Source organism: Pristiophorus japonicus, chromosome 7 (genome assembly GCF_044704955.1).
Source record: "Pristiophorus japonicus isolate sPriJap1 chromosome 7, sPriJap1.hap1, whole genome shotgun sequence".
Classification (NCBI taxonomy): Eukaryota; Metazoa; Chordata; class Chondrichthyes; family Pristiophoridae; genus Pristiophorus; species Pristiophorus japonicus.
Window position 1 is genome coordinate 209,555,801 of NC_091983.1, and position 20,989 is coordinate 209,576,789.

General features: G+C 41.5%; 1 protein-coding gene across 2 annotated transcripts in view; it reads right to left on the reverse strand.

The window, feature by feature from the left end:
- tmem87b (transmembrane protein 87B) overlaps nt 1-20,989 on the reverse strand; it is a 95,646-nt gene that overhangs the window by 67,859 nt on the left and 6,798 nt on the right. For both annotated transcript variants that reach the window (XM_070885750.1, XM_070885749.1), the window contains exons 2-5: nt 11,608-11,668; nt 3,676-3,767; nt 2,795-2,935; nt 2,646-2,699 (exon numbers count right to left, since the gene is read on the reverse strand). In XM_070885750.1, the coding sequence (XP_070741851.1) occupies nt 2,646-2,699; nt 2,795-2,935; nt 3,676-3,767; nt 11,608-11,668 (348 nt within the window). The remainder of the gene's footprint in view (nt 1-2,645; nt 2,700-2,794; nt 2,936-3,675; nt 3,768-11,607; nt 11,669-20,989) is intronic.

Consider the following 20,989-nt stretch of genomic DNA (forward strand, 5'->3'; position numbering starts at 1 on the left):
ACTGTATTCTGGGTGGTGCACTATTGTTGACATTGTAACAAATATGGGCAGGCAGTCTAACTAATTCTCAGCGTTAACTTGATGCCGAAACAACGCTGGTGATAAATGGACGTTCCATTTTTAGGGAAAATGGGCGATAAATGGACGTTATACTTCATCTCAACGGTTAAATAGGCAGTAGCGAGGCAAAACTGATGGAAAGTCTAGCCCTTCATCCCAAATAAATTTTTTGGCAGCACAACTAAATCACTAGATTACACATTTGTCTATGGAAAAAAAATGGAACTTAAAGTGCACATTTCCACAACTATTGTTGTCCCTTAAATGGGGGGTGGGGGGTGGGGGTAGTGGCACAAGGTGTAGTGTTACAGTGACATCACAATTAAGAGATCAATCCTGCTGCACTGAACTGGAGCACAAGAATCAAATAACAAGAATTAACAAATGTTTGACATGGAATATATGGAACAATGAATAGCCACCTCCAAATATAGTTGAGCGCGAGAGAGTCCAGTGCAACTCTATAACTGTATTTTATGAACGTCTTCCTGGTTCACATTATAAAATTTCTGCAGTACACCTTCTCAGATGAATTTTTAGCTCGGCCAAATATTAATAATTTAAACAGGGCTTCAGTTAGCTGTTTTCTGAAAGGAAAAGTGTTCGGAAGATGGAGTGAGTCAAAGCAAAAACACAATTGTTCAGCCATTACAGACATGTCTGGATGGGACAATCTAGCTGACTAACTGCCCACAAGTTGGGGTGGGGAGCAGGGGGGGTTGCAGTCAATTAATAAGTGCATCAAGAGTTTTCTTGTTGTTTTGAAATGTTTAAAAATTATAAACTTGCATTTGTTCAAGTAGACAAAGTCAGTATCAGTATTGGCTGACCCATCAGGGGTACTTGGAAAGGAAAATTGATGATGTTTCAAAATTAACACCTATAACTTGAAAGGTTTCTTTTGACATAAAAGCATTACCACAGCCACTCATCTCTAGTTCACTTATTAATGTTGCTTCATTCTCCGAGACAGCTAGATTAGGAATATCAATCCACCCACGTACAAACATCACAACAGGAAGTCTTTCACTTTATGGGACTGTGAAGGAGATATTAAGTTATTCTGAGAAGTCAAATGTGTGTTGTGTTTTACGAGTGTTAATTAGTTTCCTACTGTTTTAATCAGTTTCTGTATAATCCTAATTCTTAGAAATAAATAGCCTGAAAAATAAAACTAGACTATGTACTATTTTTCCACCTATTGGAGGCAGGATGGCATGTGGCATCCTGTGCAAATTATCTCAATGAAAGAGTCATATTGCCAACCTCCTTCACAGTTCATCCAAGATGATAAGTTTACAATCATAAGGGGACACAGGTCTGATGATGGAACACAAATAAAGAGGGGTGAGAAAGCCCGAAACTTTGGCCCATATATTCCTGTTAGCAGCGAAGGAGCGGCACTAATCGTTCACCTCACTGACAGGTGCCCACAATGTTTTGACAGGCTTTAGAGAGGAGACTTCCTGTGATGGAGAGTCTGTTTCAGCGCAGCGCCTTCTCCAGGAGATTTGTGGCTTCTGTGGACAGGGCAAGATACAGCGGGGCTCTTCAACCATCCTGACTGATGCACACAGAGTTCATAAAGTATAAAATAGGAAATATAAATTAGATTTAAATTATATAAAGAAAGCAAAATAAAAATTGGGAAATACAGATGGGATTAAGGGAAAGAGATCATAGACAAACAAAGTTTTTTTTCAAATCATTTAATTTTTTTAAAATCTGCAACATTAATTTTCTTCTGAGGGCATGAGACTCCACAGTTGTGAAATTAATTTTTCATGGCCAGTGAGGTTGTTCTGCAGTAATTATCACATTACACTGTTAAAATCTCACTTACTGTTAATGCACAAACCATCTTTTTCAGCCATCTTTAGTGTGGAACTAGTGGGTAAGTATCCCACATTTAAGATTATGAGGGGGCTTGACAAGGTGGATGCAGAGGGGATGTTTCCACTGATGGGGGAGACTAGAACTAGAGGGCATGATCGGAGGATAAGGGGACGCCCATTTAAAACTGAGATGAGGAGAAATTTCTTCTCTCGGAGGGTTGTAAATCTGTGGAATTCGCTACCTCAGAGAGCTGTGGAAGCTGGGACATTGAATAAATTTAAGACAGAAATAGACAGTTTATTAAATGATAAGGGAATATGGGGTTATGGGGAGCGGGCGGGGAAGTGAAGCCGAGTCCATGATCAAATCAGCCATGATCTTATTAAATGGCGGAGCAGGCTCGAGGGGCCATATGACCTACTCCTGTTCCTATTTCTTATGTCCTTAGATCCCAAGTTCACGCCATTACAATGATTTCAGTGTAGAGTCTATCAGCAAGGACTGCAACAACAGACCCGGCGGAGGAGCAAGGTATCTGACAGCAATGTCTGGATTTCCACATTTAACTGTGCATGTGCGGATGCCAGAAGATGCCATCAGGCTGATCATAGCTTCGCCGTTATTATTACAGCAAAATCCCGGCCATAACACCTTTTAAAGTACTTTAAGAGTTAAAGTTGGCTATAAAATAGGCATCCCCCAACTGGAACACAGTTGTGGCTAAAATAAAAACAAAGCCAATGCATTACCTCATTTGTAGTTGGAGTCTGTACCACCACAGATTTTGGAAGACTTTTGCTCATCTGAAACAGAGGTGTAAAATTAAGATATGCTGGACTGAAGGACAGGACCCAATTTAAATAATTAATGAAATTTAACACTTCTTTCATATACTCACATTAAATTTAGGGAAGACCTGAATTTCTTCATTGCAAACAATATTTTCAGTCTTGCGTTCAATGTATTGTCCTTTACTTAATGGGTGAGGTTCAAGACTATTGCTAATATCACTGCTGTAAAATCTTTTGTCATATATATCCTAACAAAGAGAAAGAACATAGAAAGCCAACTAGATCGGTCATAAATTGTGCTCTTTGCAATAAGGTACCAAATCTCACTGACTGCTGAAGTGCTCCAAAAAAATAAAAAAAAGTAATATGAATCAAGTTATGGGAGATCTTATAATCACTTGCCAGTTGTAATTATCACTTGTCGACTTCACAACATGCTCCAGACTGTGGTTAGAATTTCAGGTTTAGTGTGTGCAACCAAACTCAGATTTACTTTTAAAGAAATTTGCACTCCAGTCTAGAGAAAGAGCTTCTGAGTAACCTGACCTCCTTTGAACGGTGAATATTTGAATAATAAATACTTTTTTCCAATTAACCCCTTTAACTAATTGGTGTGGATCTTTTGGTGATTCATGGGCATGAATTCCTAACAAGAGTACCTTGCACCTACAAAAGACTATGCCCCTACAACCATTCTGCCCCCTCAAGATTGTGCTTTCCAAACGCTCGCAGATATAGTATTACTGGTTAATATAGCAAGACGTTTCACATTGTAATCTTGGTCCAAAATATTATTGTTAACAATTCACAGAAGTCAGATATTCCTTATCTAAATTTAGTGTCTCATATAACATTACTACTGTGTTGTACTTTGGATATTTACTCAGGTTGTTTGCATTCCCATTGGAAAGAGGAGACTGTATATAAAAGGGATAAGAACTTCCTGCATTCGAAGTCTGCACACAAAATATTTTCTAAGAATACTTACATTAATATTATTAAATTCATTGAGGCAGGGGTAATATCTGAGGTACCATTCAACAGTTAACGATACTGCTTCAGGGCATTTGAATGAAACAACTATAAAGGGGGAAAAGAAAATTATAAAAGGACATTTTAGAATACCACAAACCACAAAGTTCTACACGTATGTACAAGGTGGAATAAAGGTGATTCAGGAAATTAAGCATTGAGGAAACAAAATTACCAGTTGATATAACTGACATCAATATCAAATCACCATCTAGCTTGTAACCAACATCAATGTTAAGGATTCCAGCCACACAATTAATTGAGCGAAACTGAATACAAGAGTGACTTTGTATTTGGTTAGCATGACCTGAATGGTTGTATAACTTGGATGTCCACCCAGGTGAAATGTTAAACTACACAGGTATGTTAAGAGTAAAGATTATCACGACAGATATCTACTGACCTTCGATCTCCATTACAAATATTGAATTACTCCGGTACCACGAGGAGTTCCGAAAAATGGGTAAATACAAACCAATTTTCCAGTATGTCACTATGTAAATTTATTTTCTAATTTCCAAAGTATTATGAAACTTGATTATAACAACAGCTTGCATTTAAATAGTACTTTAGCACAGTAAACCATCCCAAGGGACTTAGCGGCATATGAAAAAATAGAAGTCAAGCCCAAGAGATATCAGGAGTGACAAAAAGAGGACAGAGGTCAGTCAGAATGAGAATGTATATAGCAAGGCAGCGAACGTGTATCGAAGGAGAAGAGGCAATAAGAGAATAGTTTATGAAGAATAGTTTGTGTAGAATGGCTTTTAGAAAGAATCATGGGTAAATGGCTGACCAAAGATGTCAAGCTGTGATAACTACAATGTCAGCACAAAAAGGGGTTACTCAGAGTTGTGGTCAAACACGAGTTACGCGAAAAAGCAAAAGTCAGACATGAGTCAGACGAGGGGCTGCTATAACCAGCCGTAAAATAGGGAAATGCTTGTAAGACCAAAACTGTAAACACATCCATAGGGCCCGCCTTATTTGGAGAGTTGTTAGCCTGCAATTGGGTATGCTATGGGGGAAATCGACCAATGATTGTATAAACTGAGTGTCACTCAAATGTGTTCTGCTGTAACAATGTATAAGTGTTGAGTTTTTGTACTGTTACGTAACTTGTCAGGAGAGAGGTGGACAGACTCGAATCGAGAGTGTTCCCTTTTATCTTGACAGGTTCCGGCGGAGTATCTACAGAATAAAGGTCTTATGTTGCTAAGAGTAAAAGGGTTCGTGTGTCAGTGAATTCGCTGAAACAGATTGAAGGGAAAAGAATCCAGTATCAACATTAATAGCACTGGAGTAATCAAATCAGAAAGTGGTCAAGGTTTCTGTGGCAGATGAGTTGACATAGGGGTGCAGGTAGATGATGGTAGAGAGATAGAAGCAGACCGTCTTTGTGAAGGAGAGGATATGGGGTTGGAAGCTCAATTCAGTGTTGAATAGGAAGCAGAGGTTGCGATCTGTCTAAGGGAGATGGGGTCGGTAGCAAAGGTACAGAGCTTGTGGCAGGGGTCAATGTTTTCAGTGTTCCCAATGTTTAGGAGGAGAAAAGTGAATCTTAGTCAAAACTGGATGCTGAGCAAGCAGTCTGACAACATAGAGGTAGTGAAAGGCGTCGAGACAATTGGTCTGGAAGTACAGCTGGGTGGCATTAGCATAGATGGTGGATAAAGGGGAACCAGTGGATGTGGTGTATTTGGACTTCCAGAAGGCATTTGACAAGGTGCCACATAAAAGGTTGTTGCACAAGATAAAAGTTCACAGGGTTGGGGGTAATACATTAGCATGGATAGAGGACTGGCTAACGAACTGAAAACAGAGAGTCGGGATAAATGGTTCATTCTCAGGTTGGCAATCAGTAACTAGTGGGGTACCGCAGGGATCAGTGTTGGGACCCCAACTATTTACAATCTATATTAACGACTTGGAAGAAGGGACAGAGTGTACCGTAGTCAAATTTGCTGACGATACAAAGATGGGAGGAAAAGCAATGCGTGAGGAGGACACAAAAAATCTGCAAAAGGACATAGACAGGCTAAGTGAGTGGGCAAAAATTTGGCAGATGGAGTATAATCTTGCAAAGTGTGAGGTCATGCACTTTGGCAGAAAAAAATCAAAGAGCAACTTATTATTTAAATGGAGAAAGATTGCAAAGTACCACAGTACAGCAGACCTGGGGGTACATGTGCATGAAACACAAAAGTATGCAAGTACAGCAAGTGATCAGGAAGACCAATGGAATAGAAACATAGAAACATAGAAAATAGGTGCAGGAGTAGGCCATTCGGCCCTTCTAGCCTGCACTGCCATTCAATGAGTTCATGGCTGAACATGCAAATTCAGTACCCCCTTCCTGCTTTCTCGTCATACCCCTTGATCCCCCTAGTAGTAAGGACTTCATCTAACTCCCTTTTGAATATATTTAGTGAATTGGCCTCAACTACTTTCTGTGGTAGAGAATTCCACAGGTTCACCACTCTCTGGGTGAAGAAGTTTCTCCTCATCTCAGTCCTAAATGGTTTACCCCTTATCCTTAGACTGTGACCCCTGGTTCTGGACTTCCCCAACATTGGGAACATTCTTCCTGCATCCAACCTGTCAAAACCCGTCAGAATTTTAAACGTTTCTATGAGGTCCCCTCATTCTTCTGAACTCCAGTGAATACAAGCCCAGTTGATCCAGTCTTTCTTGATAGGTCAGTCCCACCATCCCGGGAATCAGTCTGGTGAACCTTCGCTGCACTCCCTCAATAGTAAGAATGTCCTTCCTCAAGTTAGGAGACCAAAATTGTACACAATACTCCAGGTGTGGCCTCACTAAGGCCCTGTACAACTGTAGCAACACCTCCCTGCCCCTGTACTCAAATCTCCTCGCTATGAAGGTCAACATGCCATTTGCTTTCTTAACCGCCTGCTGTACCTGCATGCCAACCTTCAATGACTGATGTACCATGACACCCAAGTCTCGTTGCACCTCTCCTTTTCCTAATCTGTCACCATTCAGATAATAGTCTGTCTCTCTGTTTTTACCACCAAAGTGGATAACCCACATTTATCCACATTATACTTCATCTGCCATGCATTTGCCCACTCACCTAACCTATCCAAGTCACTCTGCAGCCTCATAGCATCCTCCTCGCAGCTCACACTGCCACCTGCAAATTTGGAGATACTACAATTAATCCCCTCGTCTAAATCATTAGTGTACAGTGTAAACAGCTGAGGCCCCAGCACAGAACCTTCCGGTACCCCACTAGTCACTGCCTGCCATTCTGAAAAGTACCCATTTACTCCTACTCTTTGCTTCCTGTCTGACAACCAGTTCTCAATCCATGTCAGCACACTACCCACAAACCTATGTGCTTTAACTTTGCACATTAATCTTTTGTGTGGGACCTTGTCAAAAGCCTTCTGAAAGTCCAAATACACCACATCAACTGGTTCTCCCTTGTCCACTCTACTGGAAACATCCTCAAAAAATTCCAGAAGATTTGTCAAGCATGATTTCCCTTTCACAAATCCATGCTGACTTGGACCTATCATGTCACCTCTTTCCAAATGCGCTGCTATGGCATCCTTAATAATTGATTCCATCATTTTACCCACTACTGAGGTCAGGCTGACCGGTCTATAATTACCTGTTTTCTCTCGCTCCTTTTTTAAAAAGTGGGGTTACATTGGCTACCCTCCACTCAATAGGAACTGATCCAGAGTCAATGGAATGTTGGAAAATGACTGTCAATGCATCCAAGGCCACCTCCTTAAGTACTCTGGGATGCAGTCCATCAGGCCCTGGGGATTTATCGGCCTTCAATCCCGACTAATAAGGATTTCCCTCAATTACTCCTCCTTACCACACCCTCTGACCCCTTTTATATCCGGAAGGTTGTTTGTGCCCTCTTTAGTGAATACCGAACCAAAGTACTTGTTCAATTGGTCTGCCATTTCTTTGTTCCCCGTTCTGACTTCCCCTGATTCTGACTGCAGGGGACCTACGTTTGTCTTTACTAACCTTTTTCTCTTTACATATCTATAGAAACTTTTGCAATCCGTCTTAATGTTCCCTGCAAGCTTCTTCTCATACTCCATTTTCCCTGCCCTAATCAAACCCTTTGTCCTCCTCTGCTGAGTTCTAAATTTCTCCCAGTCCCCGGGCTCGCTGCTATTTCTGGCCAATTTGTATACCACTTCCTTGGCTTTAATACTATCCCTGATTTCCCTTGATAGCCACGGTTGAGCCACCTTCCCTTTTTTATTTTTACGCCAGACAAGAATGTACAATTGTTGTATTTCATCCATGCGGTCTCTAAATGTCTGCCATTGCCCATCCACAGTCAACCCCTTAAGTATCATTCGCCAATCTATCCTAGCCAATTCACGCCTCATACCTTCAAAGTTACCCTTCTTTAAGTTCTGGACCATGGTCTCTGAATTCACTGTTTCATTCTCCATCCTAATGCAGAATTCCACCATATTATAGTCACTCTTCCCCAAGGGGTCTCGCACAACGAGATTGCTAATTAATCCTCTCTCATTGCACAACACCCAGTCTAAGATGGCCTCCCCCCTAGTTGGTTCCTCGACATATTGGTCTAAAAAAACCATCCCTTATGCACTCCAGGAAATCCTCTTCTACCGTATTGCTTCCAGTTTGGCTAGCCCAATCTATGTGCATATTAAAGTCACCCATTATAACTGCTGCACCTTTATTGCATGCACCCCTAATTTCCTGTTTAATGCCCTCCTCAACATCACTACTACTGTTTGGAGGTCTGTACACAACTCCCACTAACGTTATTTGCCCTTTGGTGTTCTGCAGCTCTACCCATATAGATTCCACATCATCCAGGCTAATGTCCTTCCTAACTATTGCATTAATCTCCTCTTTAACCAGCAATGCTACCCCACCTCCTTTTCATTTTATTCTATCCTTCCTGAATGTTGAATACCCCTGGATGTTGAGTTCCCAGCCCTGATCATCCTGGAGCCACGTCTCCGTAATCCCGATCACATCATATTTGTTAACATCTATTTGCACAGTTAATTCATCCACCTTATTACAGATACTCCTTGCATTAAGACACAAAGCCTTCAGGCTTGTTTTTTTAACACCCTTCGTCCTTTTAGAATTTTGCTGTTCAGTGGCCCTTTTTGTTCTTTGCCTTGGGTTTCTCTGCCCTCCACTTTTCCTCATCTCCTTTCTGTCTTTTGCTTTTGTCTCCTTTTTGTTTCCCTCTGTCTCCCTGAATTGGTTCCCATCCCCCTGCCATATTAGTTTAACTCCTCCCCAACAGCACTAGCAAACACTCCCCCTAGGACATTGGTTCCAGTCCTGCCCAGGTGCACACCATCCGGTTTGTACTGGTCCCACCTCCCCCAGAACCGGTTCCAATGCCCCAGGAATTTGAATCCCTCCCTGCTGCACCACTGCTCAAGCCACGTATTCATCTGCGCTATCCTGCGATTCCTACTCTGACTAGCAAGTGGCACTGGTAGCAATCCCGAGATTACTACTTTTGAGGTCCTACTTTTTAATTTAGCTCCTTAAATTCGTTTTGTAGGACCTCAACCCTTTTTTTACCTATGTCGTTGGTACCAATGTGCACCATGACAACTGGCTGTTCTCCCTCCCTTTTTAGAATGTCCTGCACCCGCTCCGAGACATCCTTGACCTTTGCACCAGGGAGGCAACATACCATCCTGGAGTCTCGGTTGTGGCCGCAGAAACGCCTATCTATTCCCCTCACAATTGAATCCCCTATCACTATCGCTCTCCCACTCTTTTTCCTGCCCTCCTGTGCAACAGAGCCAGCCACGGTGCCATGAACTTGGCTGCTGCTGCCCTCCCCTGATGAGTCATCCCCCTCAACAGTACTCAAAACGGTGTATCTGTCCTTGCACTGCTCTTCCTGCTGGTCTTCCATTCCCTATCTGGCTGTGGACCCTTCACCTGCGATAAGACCAACTCGCTACACGTGCTACTCACGTCATTCTCAGCATCGTGGATGCTCCAGAGTGAATCCACCCTCAGCTCCAACTCCACAATGCGGTCCGTCAGGAGCTGGAGGCGGATGTAGTCGTCAGGGACACCGGAAGTGTCCCCGAGTTCCCACATGGTAGAGGAGGAGCATATCACGTGACCGAGCTCTCCTGCTATGACTTAACCCTTAGATACCCTTAAATTAACAACAATGGCCTTTATTGCAAAGGGGATGGAGTATAAAAACAGAGAAGTCTTGCTACAGTTATACAGGTTTTGGTGAGGCCACACCTGGAATACGGCGTGCAGTTTTGGGTTTCTGTATTTACTTTGGAGACAGTTCAGAGAAGGTTCACTAGGTTGATTCCGGAGATGAGGGGGGTTGACTTATGAGGAAACGTCGAGTAGGTTGGGCCTCTACTCATTGGAATTCAGAAGATTGAGAGGTGATCTTATTGAAACATATAAGATTATGAGGGGGCTTGACAAGATGGATGCAGTGAGAATGTTTCCACTGATGGGGGAGACTAGAACTAGAGAGCATAATCTTAGAATAAGGGGCCGCCCATTTAAAACCAAGATATGAAGCAATTTATTTCCTCAGAGGGTTGTAAATCTGTGGAATTTGCTGCCTCAGAGAGCTGTGGAAGCTGGGACATTGAATAAATGTAAGACAGAGAGAGACAGTTTCTTAACCGATAAGGGAATAAAGGGTAATGGGGAGCGGGTAGGAAATTGGACCCGAATCCATGATCGGATCAGCCATAATCGTATTAAATGGCAGAGCTGGATCAAGGGGCCATATGGCCTGCTATGTTCTTATGTGGAAGTTGACCGTATGTAGATTATGTTGCCAAGAGGTAACATGCAGATGAGGAAGAGGTGGGGGCTAAGGATACAGACTTGGTGACTCCTGAGGCAACAATACAGGAGGTGGGTAGAGAAGCCACTGGTAGAGATACTTCAATTACGGTTGGAAAGGTAATAATGGAACAGAGGAAGGGCAGTCCCACTGAGCTGGACAACGTAGGAAAGATATTATAAGAGTTTAGTGCTGTCAACCGTGTCAAAAGCTGCAGAGATGTTGAGGAGGATGAGGACGATACTGTCACACGATGGAGAAAAGGAAGCAAATCATCGCAAGTCATTCTCGCATACCTATTGACTGGTTAGAGTGTCATTAGCAGAGATGGGAGCAGGTCATCTGTGCCCTCCTCTCAGCTAAAGAGTGCCATATTTTTCAGGTAATTCAAGAAAAAGCGGGAAGTAGCACAGGCACAAAGTATTCCCACAGCAAGACTGAGCTATAATCTATACCTCAATAGAGTTCTCGACTCAACTTTCCCAGTGTAGACATCTTTCACTTTAATCATAAACTTCACCAAAATAATTAAAATTTAAGAAAAATATCTTCTCTCTCTCAATTAATCTTATAAAAATTCTAAACTGGTGGACTCGAGTACTTTAGCTATCACTGAGAGTAGTTTCTTTTGAAACACAAAATTATAATTAAAAAGAAACTATACAAGCTGAATAAAATAGTTAGATGTTGAATTTTCTTTCTAGAATTCAAGTTCTCACTAATGGTAGATTGCAGGTTCAAAACTACCAGGCTTAGAAAGACTTGTTTCACATCGAGCAGCTGAAGAAGCCAAGAGAGACAGCTAAAAAGGGAATGCAAAAAATATCAAGTCCTTTCACAGAAGTTACGATTTGCATGACTAAACAGGATTTTAGGTCTTCATTGCAAAATTACAAAGAAACCAAAAAAGGCTTAAAACAACATTTGCCTGCTGCCATGTCTGCACATGCAACTTATTATTGTTGACTACTTAACTGCTGTATACACACTAACTATCCGTTGGAAAAAAAAGCACAAGCTAGGTTCAAGTTAAACCTAACTTACCTTGAAGTGCTATTTCTGTTTCGTTAAACATTGTTTTTGTAAACACCAGTGGTTTATGGTTCTGAAAGGAAAAATTGAATCATAAGCATTGGTCAAAAATACCAAGACAGGAAAGAAAAAGCATCTTACACAAGCACACAATATATATCTAGGTCTTCAACAAGAGTACAATTGTCAAATCCCCTGCCATCAACATCCTGGAGGTCACCATTGACCTGAAATTTAACTGGACCAGCCACATAAATATAAGTGGAGGCTACAAGAGGTCAGAGGCTGGGTATTCTGCAGCGAGTGTCTCACCTTCTGACTCCCCAAAGACTTTCCACCATCTACAAGGCACAAGTCAGGAGTGTGATAGAATAGCCTCCACTTGCCTGTTTGAATGCAGCTTCCACAACACTCAAGAGCCTCCCACATTCTACCCGACGGAAACTAGAGGTGATCCAAAAGTCGGCTGCCCACGCCCTAACTCGCACCTAGTCCCACTCACCCATCACCTCTGCGCTCGCTGACCTACATTGGCTTCTGGTTAAGAAACGCCTTGATTTCAAAATTCTCATCCTTATTTTCCAATCCCTCCATAGCTTCGCCCCTCCCTATCTCTAATGTCCTTCAGCCCCAGCCCCCTTCCACCACACCACCGAGATATCTGCGCTCCTCTAATTCTGCCCTCTTGAGCATCCCCAATTATAATCACTCATCCACTGGTGGCCGTGCCTTTTGTTGCCTAGGCCCCAAGCTCTGGAACTCCCTGCCTAAACTTTCCCGCCTCTCTACCTCTTTTTCCTCCTTCAAGACGATCCATAAAACATATCTCTTTGACCAAGCTCTTGGTCATCTGCGCTAATTTCTACTGATGCAACTCGTGTCAATTTTTTAAAAATCTCCTAACACTCCTGTGACGTGCCGTGGGACGTTTCGCTACATTAAAAAGCGGTATATAAATACAAGTTATTGTTACAACTGCCTTTGTCCCATATCCCTCAATATCTTTAACAAAAATGTAAATCTCTGATTTAAAATTAGCAATTAAGACATAAGAAATATGAGCAAGACTAGGCCCTATGGCCCCTCGAGCCTGCTCCGCCATTCAATAAGATCATAGCTGATCATCAACCTCAATTTCACTTTACGTCCGATCTCCAAATCCCTCGATTCCCCTAAACTCCAAAAATCTATCTATCTACCTTGAGTATATTCAAAGATTCAGCATCCACAGCCCTCTGGTGCAGAGAATTCCAAAGATTTACAACTCTCCGAGTGAAGAAATTCTTCCTCATCTGTCTTAAATGGCCTACCCCTAATCCGGAGACTGTGCCCCCTAGTTCTAGACACTCCAGCCAGGAGAAACAACCTCTCAGCATCTACCCTGTAAATCCCCTTCAAGAATCTTGTATGTTTCAATTCGATCACCTCTCATTCTTCTAAACTCCAGGTAGTAGAATTTATTGATCTACAAGGAGGTTGGATCTGTCTTCACTAAGGAAGACACAAATAACCTTCCGGAAATACTAGGAGTTTGAAGGTCTAGCGAAAAGGAGGAACTGAAAGAAATCCTTATTAGTCAGGAAATTGTGTTAGGGAAATTGATGGGATTGAAGGCCGATAAATCCCCAGGGACTGATAGTGTGCATCCCAGAGTACTTAAGGAAGTGGCCCTAGAAATAGTGAAAGCATTGGTGATCATTTTCCAACAGTCTATTGGCTCTGTATCAGTTCCTATGGACTGGAGGGTAGCGAATGTAACACCACTTTTTAAAAAAGGAGGGAGAGAGAAAACAGGGAATTATTGACCGGTTAGCCTGACATTGGTGGTGGGTAAAATGTTGGAATCAATTGTTAAAGATGAAATAGCAGTGCATTTGGAAAGCAGCGACAGGATCGGTCCAAGTCAGCATGGATTTATGAAAGGGAAATCATGCTTGACAAACCTCCTGGAATTTTTTGAGGATGTAACTAGTAGAGTGACCAAGGGAGAACCAGTGGCTGTGGTGTACTTGGACTTTTAAAAGGCTTTTGACAAGGTCCACACAAGAGATTGGTGTGCAAAATTAAAGCACATGGTATTGGGAGTAATGTATTGATGTGGATAGAGAACTGATTGGCAGAAAGGAAGCAGAGAGTCGGAATAAACGGGTCCTTTTCAGAATGGCAGGCAGTGACCAGTGGTGTGCCGCAGTGTTCAGTGCTGGGACCCCAGCTATTTACAATATACATCAATGATTTAGATGAAGGATGGCCTGCCTCAAGCACCGCAGCTCAGCTCGAAGGCTGCTTCCCGCCTACCGCTGCCGTCGAGACAATGACGCCACACCCCTGCCTGTCTCCAACATGAAAGGCCTGCCTGAAGCACAGCAGCTCGAATGCTGCTGCTGTTTCACACAAGTAGGAAGATGGTTTATTTAATATTTTCTTTGCTTATAAATTTTTATTCAAGTTTGATTTATTTGTATCATATTTGTATAAGTATAACTAAGGATTGATTGTAGAATTTAATGACTTCCCTTCCCCCCCTCCCCCCCGCCCCCTGCCATTCCCTACGCCTAATTTGTAACCTACGCCTGATTTTCTAAAGTGTAGTCAAGGTTTTTTCGAGCGTACAAAAATCTTCACTTACTCCATTCTAAGTTAGTTTGAAGTAAGTTTTCACTGACAAAACTTTGAAAACAGACGTAAGTGGCCGGACACACCCCCTTTTGAAAAAGAAATTCTGTTCCAAAGTGAAACTGTTCTAACTGACTAGAACTGGAGCAAACTAAATGGCGAGAATTCCGATTTCTAAGATACTCCGTTCTACACCAGTTGCTCCTAAAAATCAGGAGCAAATCATGGCGAAACTTGGGGCCTATGTTTCTATGTTTGTTTGCATTTCAGGGAGAGAAACAGTACAGAAAAGATGCCCATGATTTTGCAACAAAATAAAGTCATGTACAGGTACAAACCTTACAGTAGCATTAGTTTATTGGCAAACACAGAAAAAGTAATGAACCAATTATATTTTACTGACAATTGTATCCCTTTAGCAGCCTTAGTTGAGCTCTTCAAATTCCTTGGTGTAAAGTAGTGAAATGTGTCAAAATTGTCTCAGTTTCCTCTTTGTACATAATACCCAAAAATGTTTTGAGGTTTGCTACAGAAATCGTGGATTTTTGCTTATGGTAAAATTCGTTCATTGTTTCTTGACGAGTGAATAAACGCTGAAGATCTTATTGATCTAAATCTATTCAGCAGGTTAAAAGAGATCACTTTTTCCACATACTTGGAAAATTTGCAAGAGTTTTGACATACCTGGAAAATATGCGAGGGTTATCAAAAAAAATTTTTTAATTTCTCGTGACTTCTTCATATATAAATGGCAGCATTACAATTTTGAAAAAAAACACAATTTTGCAGATGGTTTGTATGAGCCAATTTAAAAACTAGAATTATCAACTGATGCAGATAAATGTCCACCGTACACACCTAGGCACAGAATTTTTCTGGAACATATTATTCAAAACGACATTGTAATTTTGTCAAAAGTAGCTTTATTAATTTCAACGATTAGTTTAATAGGCTGCTGTTTTTAGCATGAGCCTCAGCAACGTTAAACTTAACTAACTCCACAATGATCGTTTCAATACAAATGTTCTCGCACTTCCTAGTTGATCATTTTTAGTGGATTGTTAAATGGCAAACTTAATCCATTATAATACTCTGCTTCACGCGCAGTGTTAGGAAGCTGTTGCACAGTAACACTATGAAATTGATCACGGTTTTACTCCTCTCTTTAATTCCTGGTCTTTCTAAATATACCTCTGGGATACCAAAATCCCACGATTATTTCCCTGTAGTTTTTATTACTTTCCTGAGAACCTCTCTCCACCGGACTTATTTATCTTAAACTGGCAGTTGATATCAATTGACAATTTTTACTTTGGTGTCCCAATTATTTATTTTACCAATACTGCTTCTCTTGTCCCATATTCCCTGTTGATGACTATTTTGTCATCCTCCAATAATATCACTTCTCCGTTTATCTCAAGATCCAGCTTTGCATAACATTCAACACCGTTTCCAAGTACGGCTCGAACCGATTTCAATTACTTCAACATTTTTATTAGCCACGTTTACTTCCAATTCTTGTAGTTTATCACAAATTCTCTACCAATACAAGAAGCATTAAAGATTATCCCTGAACACTTCTCATCCAGACTTCAACCTACTGAACTTTCATTTTTAATCATAAGGCTAAATATTCAGCCGTACGAAGTGCGCATGGACCCGGCGGGGCCTCACAAAAGCCAGTTTTCGGGGCCTGATGCACATGCGCCGTCAACCAGCTTTTCCGATCTGTCAAGATTTATCTAGACAGATCCTCCGCATCCCCGGGAGAAGGACATTCGCACAGGAGAGATTGGGCTGTTTGCCCAGCGAATGTCCTTCAAACTTTTACGCCTGGTAAAAGCAAGCGCAAAGCTTACTTTTACCAGCATAAGAGTTTTAAAACATATAAAAATTAAATTGAATCACTCATTTTTATATTAAAAACCCTGTCCATTAAGGCAAGTTGATTTTTAACACTATTAAAACACACAAAAAAATTCCCCCAAATAAATATTTTTTCTAAAACATTTAATTTCAATTAATTTTAAATATGTAAGGTGTTTTATTTATTTATTACGCTGTGTTTCGGTGTTTTAGTGAGTTATTCTCATTGATAGTAATGGGAACTCGTACAAACAAGAGTTCCCATTTTTATCAATACTGCATAGTGACTGGTGGTCCAGGCCCATGTGATTCCAGCGTACGTACATGAAAGACATCTTCCCGTTGCATGCACAGCAAATCTAGGCCTCCAACCGGAATCCTATGTTCCTCCGGGACCACTAGGTACTTTCGTAGATTTTTTTGGGGGTTGGAGGCGTTCGTACAAAGGAAGTCTCCGACTGCAATTTTCTCCCCACTATTTCATTCTGTTGTTCTCAACTACTGTCAGGAAGCTTGGGAAGTGGGGAAAACTCTCCCTCTGTTCCATAGGGTGGAAAAGTTAAGCCTGCAACCCATGTGGCTGTAATAAGAAGCCATATTGTGCTCCAGTGTGCAGCACCACCATGAAACAGGGTATTTGGATTTGTAGAATGCAACAGAATTTCGGGATTAGCAATTCTAAAACTTACATCACTCACCTAAAGCCAAATAGCACACTACTAACTCTATTTACCATCATCTCACTTCACATAATTCAATTCACAATTTCCTGTATTTACCTAGGCAGCAAGTTAGATACAGAAATTTGAGCAATTTGAAATCAATGCTCCTGTTGATAGTTTAATTTTGTTTTAAATGTACAGGATTATCTTTTTATACATTTAAAGAAATACAAGAACATCCAGAGCAAGAACCTGTCCCAGATATCTCTAAAAATCAGTTTCAATCAGTTCAATTTTAGATATTGACAAGGCTTTTGAGTTGCATGGACACCCACTTCACAACAGCAGGTGCACTAGGATAACAGTGCAAAAGGATCTCCTTGAAGCACATCTACATAATCATTAATGGCAGTGAACTAGATTAGCTTACAGGTTAGTCTTTTTTAAGTCTTCATCCTGTACTTTCTATGTAAATACATCTGGACCTTTGTAGACAATGTGAAACTGAAATAGTAAGTGTTTTTGTAAACATGTGAAATGGACAAGAATCAGGAACGACATTTGTCTTACATGGGCCATGAAAAGACTGTTGAGCCCTGTGCATTATATTCGACAGATATTAAATGCTACCTACTTAATCTGGTGTCAATACGGCACAAGTACGATCATGAAAAGGCATGGTTGCAGTAGGTTATATAAAAAGTTGACAAGAAAAATTAACTTGCATTTATACTATGCCTTTTGTGACTACAGAATGTCCCAAGCACTTTACAGCCAATGAAGTACTTTTTAGGTGTAGTCACTATTGTAATGTAGGGAAGTGCAGCAGCCAATTTGCAAGGAGCAAGATCCCACAATGAGCAATAAGATTGTTCTTTTTTAGTGATGTTGGTTGAGGGATAAATATTGGTCAGGACATCAGGAGAACTCCCTTGCTTTTCTTCAAATAGAACCATGTGATTTTCTGCAACCACCTAAGAGGGCAGACAGGGTCTCAGTTTAACATCACATCTGGAAGACAGCACCTCCAACAGTGCAGCACTCCCTCTATACTGCACTAAATTATGACCTCAAGTTTCTGGAGAGGGCCTTGAACCCACGACCTTCTAACTCAATGAACTAAGACTGACACCTGATAAATTGATCAGCAATCAGCTATTCCCATTGCATTGGTGCCCTTTCACTGGATCCTTTCATTTGAAGGTTGGCATGCAGGTACAGCAGGCAGTTAAGAAAGCAAATGGCATGCTGGCCTTCATAGCGAGGGGATTTGAGTACAGGGGCAAGGAGGTGTTACTACAGTTGTACAGGGCCTTGGTGAGGCCACACCTGGAGTATTGTGTACAATTTTGGTCTCCTAACTTGAGGAAGGACATTCTTGCTATTGAGGGAGTGCAGCGAAGGTTCACTAGACTGATTCCCGGGATGGCGGGACTGACATATCAAGAAAGCCTGAATCAACTGGGCTTGTATTCACTGGAGTTCAGAAGAATGAGAGGGGATCTCATAGAAACGTTTAAAATTCTGACGGGTTCAGACAGGTTAGATGCGGGAAGAATGTTCCCAATGTTGGGGAAGTCCAGAACCAGGGGTCACAGTCTAAGGATAAGGGGTAAGCCATTTAGGACCGAGATGAGGAGAAACTTCTTCACCCAGAGAGTGGTGAACCTGTGGAATTCTCTACCACAGAAAGTTGTTGAGGCCAATTCACTAAATATATTCAAAAAGGAGTTAGATATAGTCCTTACTACTAGGGGGATCAAGGGGAATGGCGAGAAAGCAGGTATGGGATACTGAAGTTGCATATTCAGCCATGAACTCATTGAATGGCGGTGCAGGCTCGAAGGGCCAAATGGCCTACTCCTGCACCTATTTTCAATGTTTCTATGGATCCGCATGAGGCCATATGAAGTTGCATGGGATGCACGGTAATAATGATCCTCCTGACAAATATAGTTAGAGAGGGTAGGACTATTTAGGGAAGAAAGAGATTATAATTGTGGAGGATATATGCATGGCAGAGATATTAAATAAGTATGTTACATCCGTTTTTATAAATTATGGGAGAAGTGGACTAGAATCATAGAATGGTTACAGCACAGAAAGAAGTCATTCAGCCCATCGAGCCCATGTTGGCTCTCTGCGAACATTTCAGTTAGTCACACGTCCGTCCTTTCCCCGTGGCCCTGCAATTTTTATTCCTTCAGGTATTTATCCAATGGCTGATCTGGCAGTGGACTCAGCTCCACTTACCCGCCCGCTCCCCATAACCCTTAATTCCCTTATTGGTTAAAAATCTATCTATCTGTGATTTGAATATATTTCATGAGCTAGCCTCAACTGCTTCCTTGGGCAGAGAATTCCACAGATTCACAACCCTCTGGGAGAAGAAATTCCTTCTCAACTTGGTTTTAAATTGGCTCCCCCATATTTTGAGGCTGTGCCCCCGAGTTCGAGTCTCCCCGACCAGTGGAAACAACCTCTCTGCCTCTATCCTGTCTATCCCTTTCATTATTTTAAATGTTTCTATAAGATCACCCCTCATCCTTCTGAATTCCAACGAGTAAAGACCCAGTCTACTCAATCTATCATCATAAGGTAACCCCCTCATCTCCAGAATCAGCCTAATGAATCGTCTCTGTACCCCCTCCAAAGCTAGTATATCCTTCCTTCAGTCAGGTGACCAAAACTGCATGCAGAATTCCAGGTGCGGCCTCATCAATACCCTGTACAGTTGCAGCATGACCTCCTTGCTTTTGTACTCCATCCCTCTCACAATGAAGGCCAACATTCCATGCGCCTTCCTGATTACCTGCTGCACCTGCAAACTAACTTTTTGGGATTCATGCACAAGGACCCCCAGGTCCCTCTGCACTGCAGCATGTTGTAATTTCTCCCCATTCAAATAATATTCCCTTTTACTGTTTTTCTTTCCAAGGTGGATGACCTCACATTTTTTCAACATTTTATTCCATCTGCCAAACCGTAGCCCATTCGCTTAACCTATCCAAATCTCTCTACAGCCTCTCTGTGTCCTCTACACAACCCGCTTTCCCACTAATGTGTGTGTCATCTGCAAATTTTGTTACACTACACTCTGTCCCCTCTTCCAGGTCATCTATGTATATTGTAAACAGTTGTGGTCCCAGCACCGATCCCTGCGGCACACCACTAACCACCGATTTCCAACCCGAAAAGGACCCATTTATCCCGACTCTCTGCTTTCTGCCAGCCAGCCAATTCTCGATCCATGCTAATACATTTCCTCTGACTCCACGTACCTTTATCTTCTGCAGTAGCCTTTTGTGTGGCACCTTATCGAATGCCTTTTGGAAATCTAAATATACCACATCCATCAGTAAACCTCTATCCACCATGCCCATTATATCCGCAAAGAATTCCAGTAAATTAGTTAAACTTGATTTCCCCTTCATGAATCCATGTTGCATCTGCTTGATTGCACTATTCCTATCTAGATGTCCTGCTATTTCTTCCTTAATGATAGCTTCAAGCATTTTCCCCACTACAGATGTTAAACTAACTGGCCTATAGTTACCTGCCTTTTGTCTGCCCCCTTTTTTTTTTTAAAAAAACAGAGACGTTACATTAGCTGCTTTCCAATCTGCGGTACCTCCCCAGAGTCAAGAGAATTTTGGTAGATTATAACGAATGCATCTGCTATAACTTCCGCCATCTCTTTTAATATCCTGGGATGCATTTCATCAGGACCAGGGGACTTGTCTACCTTGAGTCCCATTAGCCTGTCCAGCACTACCCCACTAGTGATAGTGATTGTCTCAAGGTCCTCCTTTCCCACATTCCCGTGACCAGCAATTTTTGGCATGGTTTTTGTGTCTTCCACTGTGAAGACCGAAGCAAAATAATTGTTTAAGGTCTCAGCCATTTCCACATTTCCCATTATTAAATCCCCCTTCTCATCTTCTGAGGGACCAACATTTACTTTAGTCACTCTTTTCCGTTATATATAAAATAGGTAAAAGCTATTACTATCTGTTTTTATGTTTTGCGCACGTTTACTTTCGTAATCTATCTTTCCTTTCTTTATTGCTTTCTTAGTCATTCTTTGCTGTCGTTTAAAATTTTCCCAATCTTGTAGTTTCCCACTAACCTTGGCCACCTTATACGCATTGGTTTTTAATTAATGATATTCTCCTTTATTTCCCTGGTTATCCACAGCTGATTATCCCTTCTCTTACCGCCCTTCTTTTTCACTGGAATATATTTTTGTT